This window comes from Thunnus thynnus, chromosome 9 (assembly GCF_963924715.1).
Source record: "Thunnus thynnus chromosome 9, fThuThy2.1, whole genome shotgun sequence".
NCBI lineage: Eukaryota > Metazoa > Chordata > Actinopteri > Scombriformes > Scombridae > Thunnus > Thunnus thynnus.
In genome coordinates, this window is record NC_089525.1 from 29388139 (window position 1) to 29410262 (window position 22124).

Below are 22124 nucleotides of genomic sequence, written 5' to 3' on the forward strand. Positions count from 1 at the left end.
GCTACAAAGTAATCCACCAGGAATGTTACATGGACGTGATTGGCCAATGCCGTGCCTTGCCAGATGACATCAGGATGCATTGCGGTAAACGTTGAGCCCAGTTCAACTTTTTGTCAGATGACTGCTGCAGTTTTTTGCTGAGCCATATGCGGTCACCCACTGCCTCAGCCCCCCCCACCCCCACCCATCATCATAAAAAGAGTTTGTTCTGACGCAGGCTAATTTTTCAATTATAACACTGTATTGACTAAAGTGTGCTGAAATCCTCTCTCGTTGCCTAAAAAGACCTTTAAAATCATTGATTTCAATGAGTATGTCTCTTTAAATCTGACCTAAAATCTCAGTGATTGTCAACGGTTGTGCTTGCTTGAGGAAAATCTTCTACGTCTCCGTTTTTGTTTTGTTGCCTTTGTTACAATTCTGAAGATATTTCCACCTTTATCACCCATTACACCATCTTTAAATCCTCATATTCCCCTATAGTGTTTTGTTTAATAGGTATATGAGCCAACTGGCACAGAGTGTAAATGAACAAACAAGGACTGTGTTTTGTTTTGTTTTTTATTTCATGCAAAGTCATCTTAATATCTAGGATTAACTTCAGTGTTCACCCTAATTATCACAAACGGGGAGTTAATGAAATTCAGTGTTTTGGTAGATGACTAACATGCTGAACTAAACCCCAGGCTGAAAACTATTTACAAGAGTTAGTGGAAAGTATCTGCTTTAAAAGTTTTTCTCAACCATAAACATAAGCTTACCAAGACTTTATTTATTTATTGAATATATTTGTGTGTAAAACACACGGGGCACGAGACACCAAGGTTCACTTCCTGTGTCCAGTTTCGTGCATCCAGCCGGAGTTGTTTTTCAATATTTAACCAAAACCCCAATCTTTCCCTAACCTTAACCTGGTTCAGTGTGTTGTATGCAAACATGACCATAAAAACATCCGTTAGGGTTCAGTTGTTGAATGCAAATGAAGTACGTAGACAACATTTTGCAGATATTATCAATATAAACATTTCCTCATACTGTTCATTAAAGTGCATTCTTGGCAGCGTCACATTTCTAAAAATGTTCCTGAACTTCTCATCTGAATTGGTTCTACATAAACAAAATTCTTATGAGACATGGTTGTGAAATACATGCATAAAAAGACCAATAAACGTACCTTGTGGGAAAATAACTGATGATAACTACAAAAAATATTTTAAGATTTAAAGAACATTTAAAGGGAAAGAGAGAGGAAAGTGTTTGGGAGAAACACTTTCAATGCCTGATGAAGATCTATGATGCAACATAGCTGCTTTCTTTAATAAATTCCTTTATTGTCACTTCCCATCACTCTGTTTTTATTTCAAACATCCACAGTTGCAAAATATTGAATCAACTCTTTATATGTAGTGAATATAAAGATAAAATACATGCTTTAAATATCTTGGCCCAAACCATTCTGTAAAGTATCGTTGCCTTTACACCATGTGTACATCATATGGTTCACATGTGATGGAGCGTCTGGATCATCATCATTAATGAGAGGAAATAATGTCTCCTGTGTACTCGCTAGGTTCTTACTGACAAGAGAAAGCCAAATGATAAGTGAAATGATCTGATGATCAGAGTCACGAAGTAGCAGATTCTCAATGGGGGAACAATCAGTAGAGCCTCATTTTGGTTGAAACAACACGTTTGTTGTTTCCTCTGCACGCCAGCTGCTGGTTTCCCTGTGAGGACTCATTGGCAAAACAACAAAAGAACTTATTCAGGTGCCTTTTCTCTTGTTAGTAGTGTTGATTACAAGGTCTGCATAATAGACAATTATAGGAAATTGTGGCCAAAGATGTCTAGGCACATGTGATATGCATGTGTCACAGCAAAAACAGGACAGAAGCACAATGTACAGTGTTTAATTTAGTCATATATCATGAAGCAGATTCTTTTTAAGACAGGTGAACAATAGAGGAGAAAGAAGAGTGAATGTGCGGTTTCACAGGTATGTTTTTCCAGAGTTTTGGGGGGTTTTCTTGACAATGACTGGAAGTATTCCTTAAGGTTAACCACACACACAAATGTCTTGCAGTTATCTTCTGGTTTGCAGAAGGTGGGAAGAGAAAAAGAAGATGAGTCCAGGCTCCAGGCCTCTGTCCTCAAGGAGGTTTTTGGTATCCGCTGATAGGGCTCCCTGCCTGAAGACAGAAAAATAAACTGTAAGTGAAGATGACCAAAGACAATAAACAGAAAATATATGCAAGAAGTGAACTCAGAGTGAGAAACATGCCTCTAGGAAAAAATGTCCCAGTAAGAAGGCGGGCCAAAAGATGTTTAAATATCTCAGTTGAAATTTGGATTGAAAGTGAAGGTTTTTTGGATATCTAGGTTACATATTGAGGCTCTGCAGTTGACATCACAACTTCGAACAGCCGCCATACTGGTGGGTAGAAAACATGCTGCTATTGTTCCTGCAAGCATGGAAATACATTAAAGGAAAAGTTGGACAATTTGGAAACCACAATTGTTCACTTTCTGGCGAAGCAACCACCAGCTAGCCTGATTCTGTCCAAAGGTAATAAAATCTGACTACCAACACCTCAAAAGCTCACTAATTAGCACTGGCTAACACTAGGATATTTCATATTAATCCTCTTATCAAACTCATAGTAAGAACGCAAACTAGCATGTTTCCCAAAATGTTGGACTCTTCCTACTGTGACTGCTGTGGTAGCTAGTTTCCCCTTATATATTCATTTTTTTTATATTCCATTCACTAAATATCACCAAGATTTATGGATATCAGCACGTAAAAGGGCCATGGTGGTGAAGACAAACTACAGAAGCAAACTGCAAGGCTTTGCAGCCAACATGTTGTAAATGATTACTTTCATATTTTTAAAAGTCAACAGTCGACAGTGACAAAGGGGATTTGGATTTGTAAAAGATGGTCAGTCCGGAAACGTGGGCTAATTCTGAGCGTAAGTAGAGTAGAGTCAGTAAAGGTTCATTTAACACACCAATCCGTAGTCCGGTGCAATTATGTGGAACAGCACGTTTGATCAGCGTCTTTTCCACCTAAGCCATGTTATGGTCGCGTGAAGCCTGGAGCAGGATGCAGTGTTAGCTAATTAAGACACACATGGGGCTCATTGCGTGGGATGAACTTGAACTCATATGAAGGAGAAGTGGATGTGTTAGTAGCTGCTTCTTATAATTATGATTTTGTTTGTTTTGCTTTTGTGAAACGGACCCCAGATTTGCTAAAATTATATCCAGCTATCACCAAAGTTGAGCTGAGGTTGCAAACTGATACATGCTACAATTTTTGGGCATGTAAACACCTAAGCAGGGACAGTATGTGCAACACATACATGTATTTTCCTTATTTTACCATTGTAGTGTTAATTGATTCAAGAAAAACAATGAATTAGCCATTATTGTTTATGGACCCTGTACATTTCTTACACTTTAAAATAAGATACTAGATGGCTGTTTAAATAGGCATTTTAGTGACAAACAGGAGGCCTTTACCACACATTGAAATGGTGACAGAAAATGTGCTGATACAAGTTATATGTAACCTAGATGTTTTAAAAAAACAACTTTCAAACTAAATTTATTGCCGTTTTAATCTAGACACATTAACATCATTTGACTTCGCTTACTGGGACATAACTCTCATGTCTTTAATATTGTCATACATTGAGGCGCCAGTGTGATTTTCTTTGTCATCTAAGAACCAAGTGTGAATCTGCCGTTTATATGAATCATGTCAGAGCTGGTAATGTGTTTTATTGTGACTGTTTCCTCGATGTCTCCAGCGGTCCCTGTTCCTCCAGCGAAATTTCCTCTCTCTCTCTCTCTCTCTCTCTCTCTCAGCTCTGCAGGGACTGAAAAAAAAACCCCACCCTGCATCATCTGCACTCAATCAGAATAATTATCCAGAGAAATGCTCTACAGAGCCCATGAGAGGTGAGGGGAATGAAGCACAGAGGCTATTGGCAATCACCTCCCTACAGTCATTATTAGTCATCCCTCTGCTGCTTTGGAAGAGGACCCGGGCGGCTTGGGAGGAAGCCATGTGCAGCCGACAGGCAGACGGACGGACAGAGAAAAGGCCTGATGTGACTCCAGTGCCCAGAAAGTATCAGCGATCTCTGAAGATTCTGGCAGCACAACAGCTCCTCTGGGGACTGGCATCCATCCGCACACGAGTATTAGCCTTATGTTCTGTCTGTCAAGCGCCCTCTTATCCACAGATTTTTAAAACACTGAACTTGTCACTGTCAAGATGTGGGGGCTTTTTAAAAATCCCAAAACGACCAACAAAACACCTTTCTGGGTCATTCACTCTAAAAAATCTTCAAAGCGGATGGTGTTTGAGGTCCTGTCAGGATTTGTGAGCACTTCCTTGAGGAGTTCTTTGTGGAACATTGCGGGGTTCCTATTTGATTGAAAAATGGCTTTGCAATCAAAAGTTCCTCAAAGCCCTCTAACTTTTTAAAGCATGCAGCAGACAGACAAAAAAAAAAAAAAATAAAACACTGATTAGACTCCAGTGCCCATGAAGTATCAGTTTTATGAATGCTCTGGCCGCCACACAAGTCCACAGGGGACTGGCAGCCGTTCTCAGATGAATATCTCTGTTTTGAATTTCTATTTCACCCCTGAGATTTTGAAACCGGTCATTTTAAAGGTAAATGATCTTCTTTAAAAGCCAGCTGTGTATCTGTCTTAGCTCCGAAAGATTCATTAATGAAGCCTCATTCATTTTGGGGTTCCCTTGTTTACCAAAAGACTTTTAGCAACCCTTTAAAGTGCCTCAAAGCCCTTTGGATTAGAAGCTCTTTGTGGACCCAGAAAATAACTTTCACACAAACTCATTCAGTCGTTCATGGTTTTTACGATTTTAACATAAAAATACCTCGATTTTTTTTTTAAAGAAACATTGATTTTCACTTGGTTTTATGTCCCCATGCACAAGAAAATGATCATTGTAAAAGTTCTGTTTCCATCTTTACAGTATGCAAAGCTATTTTGCAACAAGGACAGCTCAGAAAAGTTTAGGTAATACAAAGGCTGTGTCAAAAATCACTCTTTACTATACGCTTCACTATATTTACCCTCTGCCATTTTAGTCTTGAATGTGAATTTTATGCACTATAGGTTCATTTCCAGCCACCCGTTTTTATTCACATTTATAATTTGCACACAAAAAAAAAAACCCTGAGTGGAAACAATCCCAATCCCAAAATGCTGACAGTGAACCGCAAAGTCTTCAGCTCGAGTCTGGCTGGTGACCTTTGATGCATGTCGTTCCCTGTCATTTCTGTCATTGGACGTGTGTTTAGCTTGTTGCGTACACGTGTGGCGAGGGCAGAGGACAAAGTACAAAGAAGAGGGGGACATGCAACCGAGGTGCCATCAGAAGCCAGAGTCTCTGTATGTAAATGGTTAAACTAGATGTTGAAAATGTATTTTTAAAATCCAATTTTCACACTGATTTTTTTTGTATTCTGGTTTTTATATACAGTATATAGACTTTTTTAGCGATAAAAACCAAAAATAATTACCCTTATTTATGTTTAGCTCCCGTGGTCTATGGTATGGCAAAGTCATCCAATGGTACACCCAATCATCCGTGTGTCTTTTTTAAAATATACAGCAGACAGACAAAATAAAAACACTGATGAGACTTTAGTGCCCATGAAGTATCAGAGTTCTGGCACCACAGCAAGCCCACTGTGGACTGGCAGATGAATATTTGCTCCATATTTTGGATTTCTAATATTTCACCCTCAAGATCTGCACTTGTCTGTGATCCAGAGATTTTAAAACACTGAACCAATAACTCTAAAGATAGAGGTCACTTCTAAAGTCAAGAAAATAGCCCTGAAGGAGGAGACTGTCCTCAACAGAACAACAACTGCTTTGGTTGTTTGTTCATATGGTTTGAAGTGACCCAGGTTTATGCTTTTTGACAAGTGACATTTGAACTATGGAGTCTTACAGAGACGTCCAGGGTGGATAGATGGATTGGTGCGGGAAGTGTCAGACTTTACCACCAAAGGCCAGAACATACATCCTTTACATGTTAGCGTCTTGTCAGAAAGGAGACTACTATGGACATACAGTCAATGTTAATACTGTCAGCCCTTTTATAGGCTTCTTCTTTCTACAGAACATTCTGCGGTTACCCATTAATTGCATAAATTCTTTCAAGCAACCTTTAAAAGACAAAAAGCAATGATGAGACTCCAGTGCCCACAAAGTATCGGAGTTCTGTGAACGTTCTGGCTGTATGACAACTCCTCCAGGGACTGGCAGCCGTGCCAGGATGAATATTAGCTCTGTTTTTTGAATGTCTTCTGTTTCAGTTCTGAGATCAGTCCTTGTCTCTGGTCCAGAATTTTTATTATTATATTTATGTTATTTATTATTTATTCAAAACACAAGTGGTTGCTTTTTAAGATACAGGTTAAGATTGTACTAAAATTCAGGTACAGCTAACAAGCATCTTGACTTTCCCTACAGGTCACAGACAGAGAAAACTCTACTTAAAGACACGTCTGCCCAGGATATGCTTTTATCTTCTGGATAAAGTGATGGCACAGCAGCTCTTCTGAGGTTTGGCAACCATACTGAAATGAATATTAGCCCTCCCTAATGAATCTCTGATATTTCACCCCGAGGTGTGAATATGTCACACATTCAAAGATTTCAAAAGACTGAGCTGATGCACTCTGAAGTATAAAAGGGAGTATAAATAAAGCTTTCGGTGTTCTCCAGGCTGCAGTGAGAAACTTTCCAGAGCACACAAACACTTTGTGAACATGATGATACTTTTGCCTTTTTTAGGCATCCAGTACAGCATATAACCATCGAGGAACCTTTAGATACCTGGTCATAGAGCTCCTCATACAACGTGTTTGACTCCTCCACCCGAGACTCCAGGTCAGCCACTGCATCTGGATTCCACGATGTTATACTGCTTTAAAAAAAAAGAAAAGCAGGTTAAATGTGTAGATTCATGTTGTGCTGGGAAGCATGCAGGGAGTGGGCCAAGGTGGAAAATGCATAAAAATGATGGGAGATGTAGAAAAATGCTCAGTGGGAGTGTTTTTAAGACACTCCAGAGGTCATTTATGGCAAAAGATATGTAGCTCTATCACAGCAATATGTATACTGTGTGTTGGAGGATTTTATTATAAGGTAAATATAGAAATGCACAGCTGCATTTTATATAGATTGATATGGTGCTATTGCCTGTATGTGACATCTTAACAATTTTAAGTATTTCCTGATGTGTCTTTTCTTTATGCTCTGACTGTTGAATGTTATTTGTTGTGGTAACCTTACGCTGTATACTCGACTACTCCTTACTCTTCCTTACCTGTCGCAGCACTCGGTGTCCTGTAGGGGGCAGAGGACGCTGTGTGTGGGACTGTCATATAAAATCTTCTTCAGTTTCTCAGCCTTCTTTTTCAACTTCCTGACTTGTCGCAGCAAAGCCTCTCTCTCCTTCATCAGGCTGTCTTTGAATCTGTAGACATTAACGGTGAGAGAATGACTGTGAAAATACGTTTTTATGGCTTTTAATGTCATTTTTAAAGCACAAAGGTTAGTTATTTTCATCCTTTATCTCCATAAATCTTATTTTTATCTTTTTTCTTAACTGATAGTCATTTGTGTAACTGTTTTTAATCATGTTATCTTGACTTTTATGGGGATTTTTTACTTTTTATTATACTGCCAAGCACTTCGTAGATTTGATTTCAGCAAAGAGGAAATGCCCACCTCTTGACGCAACATATCCAGTAGCACTGTTGCTGAAACAGCCACTCAAACTGCTCCACTGTCTCCTGTAGTTTCCTCAGACTCACCTCTTTCTCTTGCTGCAGTTCTCTTACCTGAAAAACGAGACATCACTTAATTTCCCCTTCAGCCAGGATGTAATCAAGACAACAAAAAAAGCAGGAAATAATGAGGGCGATTGTGCTGTGTATCTATGTCTGTCTCTTGGCTAAAATATAGATCAGAAAGTAGACTCTTGCACTCACTGCTGTCATCTGGAAAGATGAGCAAAATGCATAATGTCAGATTCCCAGGACTCTCACAATAATTCACTGACATGATCCACCACAAATAAATGTTCTCATTAAGTTTTTCACTGACAAGGCAGTCTGTTGTTTTGTTCTCCTGGACTCGTGCAGATGTCTCTTAGGAAAGATAATTTGTAGACCTGGATTGTTTGCTGTTTGATGGACTGGTTGAAACAGAGGCCAGTAAGGGAGTTGAGTTTTTGAAGCCAAGTTGTAAATTAAAAAAAAAAAAAAAAAAAAAATCCTGACAGTGTGGAGGAATGTTTCACTAATGCCCGGACCCAACACACACGAATACAAACCTAATGCCAGCAAAACCTGAATTAGTGTCTTCTCCTCAGTGGCTGTGGTTTTACATAAATTTGAGGTTTTATGTTTCGTGAAATAATCTAATTATTCAAAATCAAGCAGCAGACTGTTATTCACAGTTTTTAACTGCCACAGTGCCACACTGACCTAAGCTACCCTAAGACAGCATGAAGAGTGTTAATCCATTACTTCTTATTGGAGCAGCTGTCAGCAGGCTGATGCTGCATTGCATTATTTGTGGAGGAGTTGGCTTCAAGTTTGACAAAGAGAAATAACCTGCATTCATACTAAAACCATTAAAACTCCATTACTTGTCTATTTATGCTCACTGAGAGAAGACCAAAGCAGTGTTCAACAAAGTGTCCAATCCTGACATCTGCTGGACAAAAGTGGCATTGCAACCACTGAGCAGAAGATAATTCAGGAGCATCATGTTGTATCAGTATAGAGTTACAACCTCAAGTAAATAGAAAATGAAATTATACAGGAACTTAGACATATCTATTCCCCTTTTTAATTCATTTTGTAGCTCCTCTGTCAACTTATTATCAATTGTTAATATGGATGCAGTGTGTATTTGACAGTCATGTTGTGATGGACAATATTTTTTTATCCTTAGCAGTTAATACCAATTGTATTCTTCTTCCCACTGTAAATTGTAAATAACTTGTGTGCTGCTCTTTCTGTATTTGCATTGTTTGTTATTTAACAAACTGCAAACTTAACCTTGAGTTTTAGAAGCCTAAAATATAGCTTTAAGTGGGGACATTATTTATGTAGTTATAAAGAAAAATTAAGAGGTCAAATGCTTACCCAGTTTTACATGCAATACATTCAGGAAACCTTAAAGGACAGGTTCACAGCTTTTCAGGTTTTTCTTAAGACAACAGTCAGGTAACCATATAAACACTGAAAGAGGTTTTCCTCACTGTAATCATTACTCCTGTTCATAGTGGCTATTAAAAGATCCCCTTAAAATGTGCTTTCAGTGTAAGTGATTGGGGCCAAAATCCACATTGTGTCCACACAGTCATTTTGTAAAAATAAACCCATTCACTGTCTCAACCACACCCTCGACCTTGTTCTGACATGGCATTGAAATTGAACATTTAATAGTCTTTCCACAGAATCCTATTTTATTGGACCATTACTTAAATTTTGAATTCCTATTGCTGAACTACTCTCGGTAATGCCAGGGCCACCTATTACTCATCATCATTAATGGAGGAAAATAAAAACAGCCCTCAGTTCCTTTTCAGCACTTTGGCCAGGCTGACGAAGAGTCATAACTCTATTGATCCATGTATTCCTATAGTTCTCAGGAGTAACGACTTCATGAGGTTCTTTAATGACAAAATTCTAACAATTAGAGACAAAATTCGTCCCCTCCTGCCCTCCACAGGCACCGATTTGTCCTCAAACACAGGAAACTTAGAAACAAATGTAAAACCTGATATATATTTAGACTGTTTTTCTCCAGTCAACCTTCTGTGAACTAACTTCAACAATTTCTTCATCTAAACAATCAACCTGTCTCTTAGACCCCATCCCAACTAGGCTACTTAAGGAAGTCTTAGTTAGCACTTCTTATATATATATAGATATGATCAATCTGTCTTTAGTAACAGGCCATGTACTACAGTCCTTTGAAGAAGCTGTAATTAAACCTCTTCTTAAAAAGACTACTCTTGATTAAGGCATCTTAGCGAACTATAGACCTATATCTAATCTTCCCTTTCTCTCTAAGATCCTTGAGAAGGCAGTCGCCAATTAGTTGTGTGACTTTCCACATAACACTAGTTTATTTGAGGATTTACAGTCAAGATTTAGAGCGCATCATAGCTCAGAGACAGCACTGGTGAAAGTTACAAATGATCTCCTAATTGCATTGGACAAAGGACTTCTCTCTGTACTTGTTTTTTTAGACCTAAGTGCAGCATTTGACACCATTGACCATCACATAGTATTACAGAGACTGGAACACTTGATTGGCATTAAAGGAACTGCATTATGCTGGTTTAAATCAGATTGAATTCAGTTTGTACACGTTAACAATGAATCTTCCATGTATGCAAAAGTTAGACACGGAGTTCCACAAGGTTCTGTGCTTGGACCAATACTATTCACCCTATATATGCTTCCTTTAGATAATATTAGAGGAAACACTCCATAAATTTTCATTGCTATGCAGATGATATTTAATTATATATATCAATGAAGCCAGATGAAACCAATCAGTTAACTAAAGTCCAAGCATGGCTTAAGGACATAAAGACCTGGATGACCTGCAATTTTCTGATACTAAACTCAGACAAAACTGAAGTTATCGTGCTTGGCCTTAAACAACCTAGAAACACATTACTCTGGCCTCCAGCTCCACCGTAATGAATCTGGGAGTTATCTTTGATCAGGATATGTCCTTCAACTCCCACATAAAACACATTTCAAGGACTGCCTTTTTTAACTTTCGTAATATTGCAAAAATATGGCACATCCTGTCTCAAAAAGATGCAGAAAAACTAATCCACACATTTGTTACATCTAGGCTGCCTTAACAAGTCTCCAGCTCCAGCTGGTCCAGAGTGCAGCTGCACATGTACAGACAAGAACTAGAAAAAGAGATCATATTTCTCCCATTTATGCTTCGCTGCATTGGCTTCATGTAAAATCCAGAATATAATTTAAAATCCCTCTCCTCACCCACAAAGCCCTTAATGGTCCGGCACCATCATATCTTAAAGAGCTCATAGTAACTTATTACCCCAATAGAACACTGCACTCCCAAAATGCAGGTTTGCTTGTGGTTCCTAGAGTCTCCAAAAGTAGAATGAGAGGCAGAGTCTTCAACTGTCAAGCCCTTCTCCTGTGGGACCATCTTCTAGTTTGGGTCCAGGAGGCAGACACCCTCTCTATGTTTAAGAGTAGGTTTAAAACTTTCCTTTTTGATAAAGCTTATAGTTAGGGACAGCCAGGCTTGCCTTAGACCAGCTGCTAGTTATGCTGCTATAGGCCTAGACTACTGGGGGACTTCCCATGATGCACTGAGCTTCTCTCTCCTCCTCTCCCTCTCCATCTATTCACATTCATGTCCCATTAATGCATGTTACTAACTCAGCATCTTCTCTCTCCCGTAGTTTTGTGCTTTCTTGTCTCTCTCCTCTCTCCTACTGTTGCCGTAGGGTCTGGGTCTGTGATTGCAAGCCACCTACTGCCCCGTGATCCTGCTCAACACCCAAAACTACAATTATTATTATTTCTATTATTATTATTATTATTATTTTTAATATGCATCTATATGTGGAACTTGCATTGTGCTATGCTCTCTTTTCTCCTGTCCCCCCCCCTCTCCCCTCTCTGGTCGAGGCAGACGACCGCCCACCTAGAGCCCAGTTCTGCTCGAGGGAGTTTTTCCTTGCCACTGTCGCCAAGTGCTTGCTCATAGGGGAATTTTGGGTCTCTGTAATTAATATTATAAAGCGTATGGTCTAGACCTGCTCCATATTAAAAGTGCCCTGAGATAACGTCTATGATTTGACGATATATGAATAAATTTTATTTGACTTCAATTGACTTTTGTGCAAAAATGCATTTAAAAGTTGATGTGAGGCTTATATGAGGCTTGTTTGAGTTAGTCATATCAAGTGGATATCTGCCACATTTAGTCTTTTTTTAGCATCAAAGTCCCTCTTTGTGTTTCCTTGGACAGTGTTTCCCTGTTGAGCTGTGGTGGAAGTATAGTAACAAAAAAAGGGACTTAAAGGGGCACCAAAAAGACTGAAAGATATCTACTTGATTTGACTCATATTAGCTTCAGATAAACTTTTAAATACATTTTTCCACAGAAGGAGGCTTGTGGATTTTGTCACCCATCATTTACATTGTAAGTGCATTATGATGAGGTCAGTATGAACTGGAGGAATGATTACGGCAAGAAAATACAAGTCAATGTTCATTTGGACACCTCACTGTTGTTTTAGGAAAAACTTGAAAAACTGTGAACCTGTCCTTTAAGGTGCTCTTGAAGATGAACACAGAAAACGTTCTTCAGGCAGAGCAAGGAGAGAAGTTATAATGAAAACCTTCATTTACTCGGTCATATTGTTTAAAACGCTGACCAGTTTCAACCTCAAAGGATCTTCATCAGGGCAGAAACAGTACAAATAGATTGTTTACACCTGTTACTTCAAATAGACAATACACCGTAAATAAACAGTATTGCATCACATAATAAAGTATGATGATCTGTGTCAGAGTGCTTACAGATCAATGATCAATGATATTTTATGTTTTGACTTTTTTTTTTGACTCTAAGGATTGTTTTGATTGTTTTTGCTGACTACAGCTGCCGTCATCCCTGAAGGAGCAAACTACAAACTTTCCAGGACCACCTTTCAAGCCTACAGGAGGCGAGTATTTAATCATTACATGTCTGAACTAATCTGGGCTCCCTCACCTCTTTCTGATGAGCGTTGTGTAACTCCTCCAGCTCCTCGGCCAATGTTGTGTTGGTGTCTTGTAGCCTCTCTACCTCCACTGTTTTACTGTTGGTGTCAAATAGAAGAAGATAAAAGTAAACATAGATGAAATGGAGTTCTAGCATCAAGTTTACACAAGTCTGTTCAAGCCTTTACTAGTTGTTAATGTGAGACCAAGCCTTTACAGGTCTTGGTCTCACATTAACAAGCCTGTATATTGTAAACACAGCTGTTTACATAAACATTCTGTTATTTGTAGGACAAATTCACAGGTTTTTAGTTGAAATGATTAATGTTTGCCTCATATGTTGCAGTATAACTTATTTCTTTAACACTTGTAAATGAGAAAAAAAAAACATTTCTATTGCTTTAGTTTCTCATTTTGTTTAGGTTAAAGGTAATTGGTAAAAAACTATGAGGAGAGAGTAGTAGCATGAAGAACTGTGATTTGAAATGTTTAAAAACTACCATAGATGACTGTTTGGTGCTTGGGTTGCTCTTTTTACAGATGTTTCTTCCACAGCTTTATCTGTTCATCTGAATTTTTATGTTCAACTCTCCGTGATCCTTGCTTCTCTTGCAAATGAGATTCATTTTCATGATTGCATTAATGCATTTTATGTTATTCTTGATAAGAATTTTAAAAAAATGTAAATATTAAGCTCTCCATTAATGTTAAGATCTCTTTAATCTTCTTACTTGTTGGCTGCTGTATTTCCTATTCCTGGAATCACAATGTGATAACATATTCTGACACTAAGCCAACTTTCCAAACTCTCCACAGGGATTTAAAGTCAGCAGATTCAGGCATGCAGCAGCTCGGAGGACGACTGCGTTTTTGCTGACTTACAATTGCAGGTCCAAACTGTGTTTTTCTTCAATCTTGAGACAACAGTTTGAGATGAAGATTTTGTCTGTGGGTTTGCAGAGCAGCTGGTGACAACTTCACTTGGCTTCACTCTGCTGGAGATGGTAATCAAACTTTTTTTTATTTTTTTTATTAACTTAAATGTTTCTTTTCGTAGTCTGCGGCCTTATCTGGGTCAATTTTTTACATTTTGTTCAGTTTTAACAGCTGGGTGGAACATAGAGGAATGTGTTTAAAATGAACCATCAACAGTTCGACATGGTTAAGAACAACAAGCAGGATGACAAGTTACCAGAACCATTTTTTCAAGTATTTCCTCCACATCTCTGAGCAGTGACAGGTCCTCCTCTGCTAAAGTTCAACAAGCAGTCTGCAAACTTGACTTTTAGTGTCATCACCACTTACATCTTCAAAACTGTGTTGAAATATGATTAATTTTCTGGAAAAAAAAACAACTAATTTGCTAAAGTTAAATGTTTTAATACAATTTTAGAACTGCAGGGATTAGTTGATTAATTGGTAAGTGAATTGAAATAAAATTAATCAGCAACAATTTTGGTTTTGGACTATTGTTCGGATAAAACAAGCAACTTAAGGACATTGCTTTGGGCTCTGGGAAGTTGTGATGGGCGTTTTTCACTTCTTTCTGACATTTCATCAACTAAACTATTAATTGATTCATTGAGAAAAGAATCTGCAGATGGTGAATACATTTGATTGTTTTGTCCTCGACTGTTTCTGTCTAAATTTTCTTTGCCTTGATAGAAACTCCTTCCTGCAGAGGAGATGACTGCTACTGTGTGGCCTACCTGCCCAGCTCCGCCTGGAGGCTCTCTGTCAGTGCAGCTCTACACTGGGTCTCAGCATGCAGCTCTGCCTGGAGGTTCTCTGCCACAGCAGCTCTGTGCTGGGTCTCAGCGTGCAGCTCCTCCACCAGGCCCTCCAGCTTCACCTCGGAGCTCTGCAAACAGAGCAGCTCTGAGCCGACCTGTTGCAGAAGCTCAGCGTCACGGGAGCTCTCCTCCGCCAGCAGGACCACACGCTGCTGCAACAAGTCCACCAGGTCCTGCAGGGGGGACACATGGAGATACTGGCACATGCAGACACACTTCCTCATGTATGTACAGAGGTAGTAAGCACATACATACTGTAGATTTAAGTAATCCATACTATGTACATTTTTTCAGCATTATCTATCTATTTCATGACATATTCTTCTGTTTTCACTAATATTTTATGCTTAAACTGTTTATATCAACTATTATAGCTTTTCTGCAATAGCTTCATGTTGCACTCAGGTATATGCGCTCAAACATGAACAAGATATATATACAGCACATATGAACCATGCATCTAAGAATGGAACTTCCTGCACTTGCAAGATAAAATGTCTCACTGGAGATGGCTTCATTATAGTATTAACATCTTGTACAGACTGAGCAAGTGATATAAAGAGTTTGTGGCAAGCCCAGTCTGAACACTATACTGAATGAAATCTATGTGAAGGGAAAAGTGAGTGAGTCATGCACTCCAAATCTCAGACAATACAACTGAGTTTCTAGGACAGCTGCTAATTTGTTACTGTGCAGCTTTCAGGTAAGAACATATAAAATTGGATAAATGCTGAGTAAAACATCTCATTTCTAAATAACTGACAATAATCTCAATTCGAAAATGGCCTTCATAAATGATCAGCTATTAAAATCATTAGTAATATAACCAAGAGATTTTAGATTTTGTATTATAATTAATGAGATCCGAAAGAAAACAACCTATTTCTGCCACACAAAACTCAGTTGTTCAGAGTTTTGTCTGATGTTTGATTTTTTTTCCAGATTTTTTTTCTTAATTGCCGCATCCAGACCTTTAAAAACTATTGAAATTAAACAGCCAGGAAAAGAAATAAAATAACCACTCATAAAAGGCATACTGTACCTGCAACCTTTTGTGAAGAGCCAAAAACCTAAAAAGGTTGGTAATAACTACTGCCAAAAGCTCTGCATTTAGACTGTTAACACTGGCACTTAGTTGTGGCCTAATTCCAGTGTAATTACGGTAATTGCAGCATAGGTGGCCCGCTGATACGGTCATGGTTATGCATTCAAATTATGGGACTGTAATGAGGTTAAACACTACAAGGTTAAATGACACAAATTTTAAAAATCACTCTGACTTGGCTTAGTTTCAGGTAAGCATTTTCTAACAAGAATCTAACTGCCACACCAACATTTGAAGCTAAAATAGAGCTGAATGTTGTTTTGATGAAACCCACAGAGGATTATCAACTATGTTAACTCTGCAGGTTTTGGGGAGATTTTGCCTTTTAGCTCAAAGCTTTGGTTTTATGGCACATTTGATTTATGGCTAAAATTCAGACCTCTAACCAGCCTTATTTTCTATAGTGGCATGCAACAAAGCAAGTTAACCCCACTGTACACCACCTGCAGCATTTAACACCTGAAGGTTAGCAATTAGCATTAGCTGGTGAAGAAAGCGGAACATCCAATGTTAGCCACTAACGCTAAAGAGCCAGATATTTTTCTCAGGAGCTGGTGGAGACAAAACTACAGCTAAAAAGAGAGTGAGAATTGAATTTAGATTTACTTGGTAGTTATTCCCCCAGACAGCTAAAAAAGTAGCTTTAAGTTGCAGTAAACATTAGCCTGTGGCAGTTTAGACTAATATACATTAGTTTAAACTGCTAGCTAGCTATCCTTTCTTGTGCCATGTTATGAACAACTGACATTTAGAGTTTATGATTTATTTATATTCCAACTATATTATTTATTTCTTTACCACATGTTTGACAGTTACTTAAAGACATTTTGTTCTGGTTTTCTGTTCTTCATATACTGTTATGATGTTAAACATGGTTATAGTTCCAAAACTTGAGGTTAACGTGTGTAGACGCTCCCTGCAAGTCAAAAGCCATGCAGCGCTTCAATCTGCTGCGAATGCTTCCTTTGCAACAGTTTTTTCTGCATTGCTAATGAGCTGAACAGAGCAGGCTCATCAGGAGGCAGACCTTAAAGAGACAGGAGCTAAAACGGCCTGTTTCAGACAGAGACTGAACTGAGGGGCTGCATAAAGGGACAGTATAAGATAAATAAGGAGTTCTTTGAGCTGTAAATCATGCAAAGATATTCCAGTAGAGTACCAGATTAAAAATACCCTTTAACCTTTAAGATAATTGCCTCAAATATAACTCAGATTCTCCTCCAACTGGGGTTTATCACAACTAGCTTAATATTTTTGGGTTCACCTGTTTCTGGTGAATTGTGCTGATGAGTTCATCCTGCTTCATCCTGAGCTCCATGTTGGCCTGCTCCTGGTGGAAGAGTTGAGCGGTCACGGCCTCCAGATCATTCTGCAGCTTCCTCTCCTTCTCTCTGGACACCAGAAAGTCCCTTTCAAGCATCGCTGCAGCCACATAAAGAGCACAGCAAAGTACTCAGACAACTGAACCAGAGCTGTAGATGATCTTTATTTAAGTGGAAGATCTGTAGTATGTGCCCAAAGCATAAAATTAAAAAAAGTAGGGTTACATGGCAGGTGCTGAGTTTTCTGGCATTAAGGTTTAGTGCCCTAAACACACATCTCTGTTAGATCTCGGACATGAAAATGTCACTTTATTATTAGTGCTCCCTAGAGATGACCATGTTGTTGTTTCTCTTCTTCTTCACTCTGTCTTTCTGTATCCCCATCTCTTGTCAAGTCAGGTCAATTTTATTTGTATAGCCCGATATCACAAATCACAAATTTGCTTCAGGAAGCTTTACAATCTGTACAGCAATGCAACAACACCTATCCTTAGACCCTCGATTTGGATAAGGAAACCTCGCCACCCACCTACGCCCCTATTTATTATCTATTACTCATTTTACTATTAAATATATGGATTGTTGTTCAGTTCTAACCAAATGTAACCGTTATCCTGAAAATATATCCCATAAGAAAGATGTTTTAGTTAAACATCTTAAACATGTGCACATTGCAAATTTGATTTTGAGATAACTATTCTGGCACTGATGTCTATTACATTGTGAAAGTCTTTGGAAACCTTTCCATTCCTTTGATAGATTTTATCTCTGTTTTAGTAAAATATTTCATTATTTATGTATTTTCATATATATTCAACTAAAGCTACTACTACTTATTTTTTAGCACTAACACTGCCAGGTCATTGGTTCAAATTCTACTATGCACATCCATAACTGTACATACAGAGCTTAAATCTGTTCAGACATGTTTTATGAGGTGCATATACTATAACTACTGTATCACACTGGGTGTGCACAGAAGAGTTGATTGTAGAAATACCTAAAGGAGTGATTTACGAGAGTGCAAAATGGCACAGATATTATTTTTCTGTACCTGTTTGATTGGCGAGAGGCTTAGGCTTGATTCAAACCAACAAACCAAAACAAGCATTCATCAAAGGCAAAGCTGAAACAGTTGTGAAACAGAATTCCTCCCAGGCCTTATCACAGTCAAATCAACCTTCAGGAAATGTCACAGACTTTATTTGATGCTGATGGAAAACAAATCAACTGCAAGATTTATTTCTACAACGTGAAATGTTAACTGATTTTTGAAGAGTAAATAAAGGAAACATTTGCGAGTGTGGACTTTTGCCCTAGACGCCACATTATACAAAAAATAATGAGGAAATTTTTATAATAACCGAAGAACAAACCAGCAGAGAGACCAATATGCTTGCTACTGCATCTCCTCACAGGGCAAGAAGTCAATTAGAATAGAAGAAAGGTGCAATAACAAAATCATTTTATACAGTAAATGTACAGTCTGAAGCAGACCAGACTCAATTAGTGGAGTTTTAATAGTATCGAATAGTAATTCTGTGAAGTTGTATGTAGAGTTATTTCCTCATTAATCATTAATACAACAAAGAACTTTTACAGTTTATAAGCTTCAGTTTCACTTTCAAGTCATGACCTTTGAAACATGTTAAGTTATACAGTCTACTACAGACAAAACTCTGATAAAATTCACAACATGGTAATCACTGTTTAAGCATGAAGCATGAACCATTTTGTCAGTTATTATATTTTCTGTAAGTGAGTCATTTTATAGCATAAAACTAAACATTAACCTCATACATTCAAAAACCCAGTGAAATGCAGGAAGTACAGACTTTTAGTTACCACGGTACTACATGTGGGTTAAATTACACATCATATTTTATCATATTACATTACACTGTCTATTATAAAATCCAGGTTTTTATAAACTTGTCACTTTGGATTATCATCAGTTATTATAACACTGTAACTGGGCTTTTCCTCATTCAACATTACAAGTTACTTACTGGTTCCTCAAGTGCAATTAATAAAATTGTAGATTAAAAGAGACACAAATCATTCTATTAAATAAAATCTAAATATCTTAAGATGTTTATACACTCCAGTATGATAAATGCAGAGGGAATAATATCAGCTAACGCAAGACTGAAGCAGTAGTTCATCTCTAAAATGTAAATGTGTAACTTCAAAATCAAAAAGGTCAAAGTCCTGACCTCCATGATTTACCTTTGTCATGTGCCAGACGGGTGCATTTGGCTGTCAGATACTGGATCTGACTGTAGTCTTCGTCCCGGTGCACTTGGAAAAACCTCCTCATGCTCATTTGTGTTTGAACCGTCTGTTCTCTTTCTGGTCTAAAACTTCTTCCACCTTCCCATGATCCTCAGGGTCCGCAGGTGTGTCCCGTAGGGTCAGATAGGACACACAGCAATATTTAACTCTCTCTGCTTTAAACCAGTCTGCGTGGAAGAAGACTCGTATCTGGAGCACAACTAAAGAGGGCAAGTTTAAGCATTAATCTAAGCTACTGTTTTCATAACACTGAGGCGAGGCGTGCCACTGGTGGGTGTGTGTGTCTGTTTGGGCCTGATGTCTTTTGTTGCCATTTGGCCCACTACTTAAATAAAAAAGGAAAATTACAACATGTTTCAGGCACCAATTTGACGTTTGATTTGACATTAGATGCAAATATTCTTTAAAAAAAAAATGTTCCCCCTTAGGCAACAAGTGCTGCAAGAGAGAAGCTCTAATAGGCAGGTCGGGCATGTTGTATCTAGCAGGCTGGCGTCTTTACAGCAGCACCCTCAGGTTAGTACTTTTATAATATAGGATTGCATGACACATTTTATAGAGGAAAATACCACTGTCAGGTAATAACAAATTGTATTTTGTGTTAATATTGTGTATAAGCTATAGTTCACGACTGTTTGAAGAAAACAAGGCTGTTTCTGGACATCTAATGTCGTGTGAGGGGTTGATATTTTTATTCTATTGTGACGACGCTCTATGTGCAGGATCCTGGTCGTCAGGGAGATTCAGCTCACCTGGACTGACTAACTGGCTGCTCTGTATAAACTGGTTGCCCTCTCTCCCCTTGCTTTTCTTGTGTTTATTTGGTCTTCAGTTTAATTTATGCACAATAAACCTGCTGCATTGTGACAAATATTTTATAAAAATTATAATAAATGTATAATATTTTATTTAAAATCTCAACTTCCTTCAGTTTCTGGTGTGTGTCATGTCATCACAATGATACAGTCTGTCAATTAGTAGTTTTACATGAACACTGCTACTTCCTGTTATGATTTATCCTATTATTAATCATATTTGGGATACGATATGGAGCATAAGAAACCTGGTTATCGGTTTCCTTGTATGATTCAGACATTGTCCAGGTTAATGTTCATCTGTGCAGGAGTGCCTTTGACTCCTCCACATCCCAGACAGTCTCTGTCATTTCTGTACTGAGCTGCAGGTATCATTAGCATCAGACCGAAAAGCCTGACCTCGTGTTATGATCTAACATTTATTTTAATTCTACATTTTACATCTTGCAGTGCACACTTTAGGCCCACTTTAAAAAGCAAATTATGTGTATCCAACAGCTGAATAGCCGATAAGAGAATATTATATGTTGATTTATTTTCTATATTATCCATAGTGTAGATTTTTTGTTGCAGGAGAGTCTGGACAGGTTTGAGACAAACACCGAAACCTCAAGACAAACAAAATACTGAAGCTTTAATCAGTAGCAGCACTTTAAAGGTGTGGTTCCCCTATAAATTACTAAAATAGATACCGAAACAACCGCGTGCGTAGAGCATTCACTACTGATTGCGGTCATATAATAAATGATGTAACAGCGAGTGCCAGCCTGTCGTCTCCTCTCAGGTGCTTCGTGCCTTGTGAGCAGCAGATCTTTTAAAACAATTAATGCACATACTGGATGTGTCAGACTTTTAAATGTGAAGAGGGCAAGTTAATTACAAAAGGTTTATTCCTCCTCTTTGGTGCCCCCTCAGCTGATAGCACCCTAGACAACTTAAACCTATTCTTGCTCATTTCTCATGAGATACAGCACTTACATTTATTGAAAGAAGTCTGATGCATGTATCCCACGAGTGTCTGTCACTTTTGGTGTTGTGATCTAGATACAGATTAAAACTCTTTCAACATTTCCTGTGAAGTAACAAATTGAGAAGATTGCACAACCTTTGTGGAGGGATGTGAGTGTTTTGTTGTCCTCCTCAGTATTGACTTTGTGACTTAATTAATGTATGAATGTATCTCACAGCTTCCCTTCCTTCAGACAGATTTAAAAAGCTCCTGACACTTAAAGAAGTTCATCAGTATGAGTTTCACACAATAGACGTCCCACAGTTACCTTTAAAATATTCCCACTGCTAGGTGTGTTACTGCAGGTTTTCTATAAATGTGACACCGATCACTCACTTGACTCTTTTTCTTCACTCTTCCCAAACTTTATTTGCAGAGCTCAGAAGTGTTAAACCAATGAAAAGTGTCAGCAGTCTCAAACTCAGCCTTATAAACAGTATAAAGCACTTTGCAAGCTGCTGCTGATGTATTTGTTATCATATTTCCTGCCAGCAGAGGGAGACAAACCAAAAGTATTCACCTGTTGGGGAAACCTTTATTTATTACTTTCTATGCATTTTTAAAGTAAGTTATTAATTTAAATGGTTCCTTTGCCACACTTACAGGAACAAAAGTCTGTGGTCAACAGCGAATTCAAATGGGAAAAATTAAAACGGTCATTTTAAAAGATAATGAGTAAATACTATCAATATGATCTGTTTCAAACCCAGGAAGTAGGTTTACTGAGTTATCTGGTTTATCTGCTTGATCGGGTGCTGTTTGTCGTTTCTTCTTCTTCTTTTTATTTAATATCAGTCCTGTGTTATTATATTAGTTTTGAGTTCTGTCCCACATCAGGTAACTTGAAAAAGTGAAATCATGTTTAGAACAGATATCTTAAAGATAATAAAACAAGATAAAAGCTCAATCTGGAGTCCTGTAGCAAAGGGCTGAATAC

General features: G+C 38.2%; 1 protein-coding gene across 3 annotated transcripts; it reads right to left on the reverse strand.

The window, feature by feature from the left end:
* Positions 1–551: 551 nt before the first annotated feature.
* On the reverse strand, positions 552–19589 carry LOC137189874 (uncharacterized). Of its 3 annotated transcripts, none has more exons than XM_067599981.1 (8): positions 19298–19589; positions 17011–17168; positions 14558–14814; positions 12859–12946; positions 7792–7904; positions 7388–7537; positions 6895–6985; positions 552–2189 (listed from the first exon to the last, which is right to left on the reverse strand). In XM_067599981.1, the coding sequence occupies exons 1-8, from the start codon at positions 19392–19394 to the stop codon at positions 2151–2153; spliced, it is 993 nt and encodes a 330-aa protein (XP_067456082.1). In that variant the 5' UTR covers positions 19395–19589; the 3' UTR covers positions 552–2150. The 3 variants fall into 3 exon arrangements, with proteins under 3 accessions (XP_067456082.1, XP_067456085.1, XP_067456084.1); XM_067599983.1 differs by having other exon boundaries at positions 553–2189; positions 6895–6982; positions 19298–19588; XM_067599984.1 differs by lacking the exons at positions 17011–17168; positions 19298–19589 and adding an exon at positions 15684–16397.
* Between the last annotated feature and the right edge of the window lie 2535 nt (positions 19590–22124).